The sequence below is a fragment of the Scardinius erythrophthalmus genome (assembly GCF_964197995.2).
Source record: "Scardinius erythrophthalmus genome assembly, chromosome: 13".
NCBI classification, from domain to species: Eukaryota; Metazoa; Chordata; class Actinopteri; order Cypriniformes; family Leuciscidae; genus Scardinius; species Scardinius erythrophthalmus.
In genome coordinates, this window is record NC_138233.1 from 712319 (window position 1) to 718881 (window position 6563).

Genomic DNA, 6563 nt, shown 5'->3' on the forward strand with positions numbered 1-6563 from the left:
TGTTTATGATCACAAGCCATTAAAATGAATGTAAAAAAAATATTTATCATCTATATTTACCAAAAGATAATATTATATAAAGTTATATAAAGTCTCTTTCCTTTTAAGATACAGTGCTTCACTGCCTGAACACACATGCTGACTGTATATTACTGTATAGAGGAATTACTTTATATATGAAAATTGGAAACAAACTTTGTTGCATTATTTTCCTGTTATCTCTGTAAAGCTGCTTTGAAACACTCTGTATAGTAAAAAGCACTATATAAATAAAGGTGACTTGACTTGCCTATATATGATGAATCATTGCGATAAAAAAGGAAACGGTGTTTGAGCATGTGTTTATTTTAGCAGGCTTGAGTCATCTTTGCACTCATCTGTGTCATATAGCTGAAATAAACATGATTTAGTGCAGCAATTTAAACCATGACATTCAAACTTACAGTGCAGTCACTGAAATTAGCTTTTAAAATAAAAAACACGGACTTGGCAACACTGACATCTGGAGCAAGAACAAATGTAGGGCAACTGATTAGATGGGTGTGGTTTGCTATTGATGGATCACGTGAGTGACAGGTTGCCACGCCCTCACGTCTGTAAACACGTCATCAGAGGAGAGTCCATAGCACTGCAACAGGGAGGGGGAAGCTATTCGATTTTTTAAAAATGATGTGCGCGGTTAAACAATGTGTGTGTGTGTGTGTGTCATATATATATATATATATATATATATATATATATATATATATATATATATATATATATATATAGATAGATATGAATGTGTGTGTGTGTATTATACTACTATGGACCAGCATGTAATAATAACAACCAGAAGATCTCAAGTTTGCTCTGATAAACTGGAATACATGTGAATTCAAGATACTATCACACATAACAGTCTTGCTCCTGTCTTTTTTTCTGTTATCGCATGAACGCCATCTTGGTTGATGTTATGTAAACGGAGAAGTCGTACAACTTCAATACTGATGAATCTGGTGACTAAACCAGACTGTACTTTACGAGAACTAATGCTCGAGATCCGTGTTCTGTGGAAAATCATCGTAAAGTGCAAGAAAACACATGTTTATGAGCCAAACGCTTGTGCTGGCTCACTGAGGCATGCGGGTGCCCGCGTGAGCTGTAGAGATCTACTGCAGCCAGCAGCCAATCAGAGGCCCGCGTCGCGTCACGTGCTCAGCCAGTGCACGCGCACCCTCACTCACAATCTGCGCGGTCACAGCGGTGAGCGGTGGAAAAAAGCAAACAATGCACGCTACGCTGCCAAGAAAACATCGATCAATGGACGCATTTCACGCACCGATCGCTCTTTTGAGAAGAAGAAGAGAGTTTTAACGCAAGGTTAGTGTTTAAACGCATCGTTGTTTTTCGCCTGGTGCACGCGCGTCACAGCGGCCGCGTGCGGGGTTCGGCTCATGACGAGCACACGCAGCACTTAGGCACGCAAGAAATGCGTGAATGCTCGTTTTGTTTACATAGCCTTAGGGAAATGAGGATTACATGTGTGCATTACATCCAGTCCTCCTCCTCTTTTTCTTCTGAGAGAGCACAGCCGTCAGATGCTCTATGCCCATGCTTATATGGGTTATTAATGCATTTTAAATGCACACTATAAGCCCTCATAAATAATGTGCTGCTTCTTTTGTGACAAAGCATTACTCAATTTTCCTCAGAAATTGCACAATTTATTATTTATTAAATGTGCTTGTGTGCTTTTTATAGTGTTTAGAAAATAAACATCAACAAAAAGATCCAAGTGATTAATTTGATTTATTGCTCTACACATTAATATAAATGTAGTTTGTAAGTTGCAGTTCAGTTGTGTCTGTGATTTTAACTAGAAACTGACACTCATTTAATCAAAGAACATTGACTGTATTCTTGCTGTATTGGTACGACTAGGATATTTATCTTATAAAAATTTCTTATTTTATCTGATTTATAGTCAGTCAAAAGGTCAGTTACACATTGGATTTGTATATAAGATTAGGCTATTATTGCTTAAAGTAATAATGGTCAAGCACATGAGTTTGTCATTGGCGAACAGTTTTGAATATCAAAGATTAATGTAGTCACTATTGTTCTGCAAATTTAGTGAAGAACATTTGTAAGTCAAAATTAAATGTTAAGATGTGATGAATGCAACTCATCTGCACAAATTGGGCGACAAAGAATTGCTATACTAAAGATTCAAACATTTATAGCTGAAAATCTCATTTTAAAAAAGTGAAATTGATGGTGGCGTTAAAGAGTTTGACATGTAGACCCAAAACTGGACGTTTTAGACAATGTCCTGTCACTGTATGAGATTATTACCCATAAATCCTGGCACACCGTACTTGATGGTCATCAGCCGTTGAGGTTTGGTTGTGAAGGGGTTTTTTGCACCTCCAGGTCTAAGATATTCAAGCCTCTATATGATTTACTTTCAAGATGCAGTAGTGATTTGAACATCATCAATTTACTTGGCCAGAGTTTCATTTGAAAACATAAACAGTGTTGTTGTTGTTTCAAGTACAAAGAATTTATAGCTTTTTTATAGTAATTTATAGCAAATTTCGTTTGGAGTTCGAAAAAGCTTTCCAAGGCGAACCAGCCTTAAATGTTCACGAACTACCATTGGTCCGTGGCGATTACATAATAGGTGGGTGTGGCTCAGAGGCTCCGCCTTCTTAGATGTGTGTTTAATTCTTCGCGTTCAGACGTCCACGAGTAACACACTGGAGAGCCGTTTCACAGTAGAAACTGAAGCTGTAATTCTCACTGGAAGCAACACTGACACTGTTTTCCATGTTTAACACTGAAAAGCTTTTGCTTTAAAGTAATCTATTGTATCAAGTGCTGTATAAATAAACGTAACTTGACTGGAGTGCCAAATTGCATCCATGTTGCTAGATATTTTTAACTTCTTTTTACCCCTTAGCAAACAACGAAAAAGAAGAGTATTTCAGTGCCTTTAGATCTCTATAGAAGTGTTTTTGTAGAAGATAAGCAGTGAAAGATGGTTTTGTTAATCAGTTGCTGTGTATTGATACTTTGTGAAATGTATTTCTGTCTAATTTCCTCTTTTTTCCCCCATTATGCAGGTACAAACTAACAGCGTACCTTCGACCTCCTGAGCTTAAAGAAAGGGATCTTTACTTGAAGAAACAGCCAGTGTGGATTGCTTATATTCGCTGTAATATTTGTCCCGTGGGATTGTTAATCTGATGTGTTGACCATGCGTTCACAACAGAGTTTCATGGCGTTCATGAGCAACAAGGACAGTGCTATCCCTAAAAAGGACATAGATCGCCTGTGCTGTGCAAAATGCCGATTTTCAACAAAGGACACGGACCTGTTCGAGAGGCACGTTTCCCATCATAAAGAGGTTACGTTCTCCTGCGCTCTCTGCAGTTACGTGTCCTATTCTAAGACTGAGTCTCAGAAACACGTGGTCTCGCACACGGGCTCGTACCCGTACAGGTGTAGCTTCTGCTCGTACGGAGCGGTGCGGAGGGATTACATGGTCAAGCATATTCTTCGTATACACAAGAGACACGCAGAAGAAGGCTTCATAACGGACTTTACTGTATCCACGCCAGCCGACCCTGAAACTCTCGGGATATCAGGCTGGCCTGAAGGGAACGACCAGTGTGCAATTCCCAATTCCCAAGTCGAACATCCGAGTGGAAGTCAAGCCAGAGTCAACAAATCATCTACTATTGGTCGAGCAGTGAGCCAAACTAGCGGTAGACGTATGACCTTCAGTTTGCCAACGCCAAGTGTCGCCAATACAACTCCGGTTTCTAAGACACAGTTCACCGGTGCTATTCCCAGCTGCACTTCAACCGCAAGTCACTCGTTAGGCAACGCGCCTCAAGTGGTTCTAAGATCACGGGAGGAAAACGGCATCCTTTCAAACTCCCTGCTCAGTGTCGATGGTCAAAGTAAGATGGTTGGTAAAATAACCACTTTGGAAAAACCTACTCCGAAAGTCCCATTCGCAAGAGTCCAGGTTAGTTCTACAGCACCAGTGCGGCAAAGCCCGAGAGTCCCTGAAAGGGCTGTGCTTTCGAAAACCATTCCCAGAATCCGGATCCCACCACCTGTTGACATGAACACCCCGCTCAGAACACTGCTCAACATGCCCAAGAGGAATGTTCCAAATGTCCAAATGGATCAGAGGGCTAGTCAGTCCACAACAGGGATTAACGTTACGACGCTGAAAACGAGTACAAATCCCAGTGGTCCGATCAGAAGTCCACAGCACTCCCCTGTCGAGAAGAGCAATCAGTCAAAGACAAACCCCAGAATACTTGTAGGATCATCAGTTGAGACATCAAGTCCGTTATCCAGTGTCCAAGTGGAACTGTTAGCACCGTTGAACCAGCCGATTCAACACAACAAGCCTTTGACAGTGTCCTGTCCAGAGGAGATCAATATCCCTGCCGGGTGTTTGGTGGAATTGGTCGAGGTGAAAAATGTCAATGGGACTCGGGAGCTGGAGCTACGGTTGATCCCGCCGAATGGAGTCCCGCAAGACCAGAAGCCTGAGGAAAGACCTTCACCAGTCACTACTGGAGGCAAACTGTCCTTCAAATGTCAAGTTGCTGCCACTGCCAAAGGGTGTCCGGTCAGCTCGTCCACGTCTTCAGCAGCGCACAAGGTCAAAGAGCAGCAGCCTTCATCATCCACTGACGTCCAGAGGATCACAAGGACAGTTAGTTCAGTACACAAACCACAGAGTTCTTCAGAGACACCAGCCAGGAGCAAGCTCAACCTGAAGCCCAAAGATCCCGGGAGCAAGCGATCAGCGGCGGCTCGTGACGTCGTGACTCTCGAGGGCCCAGAGTTGAGTTCCGAAGGCCTTCCCGTGATCTCCTCGGTGTTCTCTCTCTGTCCTACACCCGCCTCGACTCAAAGCAAGGAACTAAAGGACGACGTGGGAAGTGCAAAGCAATCGCTGGTCTGTAGTTTTCTGATTAAAAAGGAGGAGGAACTTGAGGAGAAACACAAAGATGCTTCTTTGCGCCTCAAAGAAACTAAGACAGAGGATGAGAATACCGAAGGCTCTACACTATCAAAGACTTGTGGACGAGTGAAAACACCCGCTGGAAATACCCTGAACACAACAGCTCCAAAACTGACGGTGGCTCAACCGTTGATGATGCCAAACCAGAGCGTCGTCCCATCAGACAAGGACAACATTTCACATCAAGACAAGGGACATTTTGAATGCGAGTCTGGAAGGAACTTGGATTGCCAACAACGACAACGTCGCATGTATCCCAAAGTAGCTTTGGTGAGGATCCCCAGTTCTTTGTTGAAAGCCTCGAAGAAGGTTCCGAAAGCGCCAGTGCGAGAGGAGAGCTTGACGGCGCGGCCGGTTCTCTGCTGCACGTTAAGTGAGCAGAACGTGTCCGGTGGCCCTTCAGTCGCCATCAAGCTGATACTAAAGAGAGACTTCCGTGAAAGTCAAGAGAAGATCCAAGACCAAGACTCCCCGCCGCGTAAAAAACACAAAAAGGAAAAGAGAAAAGCCAAAAAGCGTCGGTCATCGTCGTCGGTTGAGACGGGCCTTCCCCGTTTCCCATCCAAAGGTCAAAGAGAACTGAGGTTAACTCCTCTGAAAGCGGATCAGCTCGTCAAGATCCCCGGCCCGGACCAGCCGGTTGTGGTCCTGAACCATCCCAATCCTTCAGTTCAAACATTCAATGTCGGCGTCCAAACGCTGAAGAACTTCAAGTGGATACGCTCGACGGATCACGAGCGGGAACAACCCGTGCGGAAACAGCCTTCGCTCAAGATGAAACTCAAGAAAGTCCACGGAGAGAACTATCAGGTGGTGGAGCTGGTCCTCAACGGACTCTCGGACAGACATCTCTTCTGAACTTTCCCCTCGCTAAATACTTCCATGCTGGCATCAGATTTTCATAACGATGCAATTGTAGAGAAACCTGACCCAGTGTGAGATGGTCAATGAAACTCCCTGATTGGTGGACGTTAGTATTAATACACTGATAAACATTTCAGCAATTAGACGGACATATTTGAGCTACACTAGTTATATCTAGTTGGCAATTAGTAAGCATTACTTACCCTGTCCCACTCGACAGCTGCAATGACTAACATCTTCTTTGTCTTGAAACTGTAAAACTGAACTGTGCCAATATGTAGATGTTAAAACTGAAACAAAGAGGTTTTAAACAACACTAATGTCTGTTTTAGGATGTTGTGTGATCATTTGTCATGATTGTACAGGCTCGTTTTAAACACAAGTCAAGTTTGTATACGTCATGTGTTTGCAGTTTCACAGATGTTCATTTCTTCTTCTGTGGTGATCTGTGTGCAGTGATTCATGGGTGAGGTTTGGTCTGATCCACAATGCTCTGGCACACTTTACCCCGGATGCGCAGACACGGCTTATCTAGTCCCAGACTAAATGCATGTTTGAGCTGTTTTAACTAAAGGCAAATCTTGCCATTGTTTTGTCTCAAGATGCACATCAGTTCTGTTTTCTTTCTCTAAGGCACGTTTATAAAAGCTTCTTAAATGTCCTG

General features: G+C 43.1%; 1 protein-coding gene across 1 annotated transcript in view; it reads left to right on the forward strand.

The window, feature by feature from the left end:
- Positions 1-1176: 1176 nt before the first annotated feature.
- Positions 1177-6563, forward strand: part of znf518b (zinc finger protein 518B) — a 6152-nt gene continuing 765 nt past the window's right edge. Inside the window, exons 1-2 of the mRNA XM_081382665.1 lie at positions 1177-1362; positions 3108-6563. The exon at positions 3108-6563 is cut by the window's right edge and continues 765 nt beyond it. Coding sequence (XP_081238791.1) covers positions 3242-5893 — 2652 coding nt within the window. The 5' untranslated portion in view covers positions 1177-1362; positions 3108-3241 and the 3' untranslated portion in view covers positions 5894-6563. The remainder of the gene's footprint in view (positions 1363-3107) is intronic.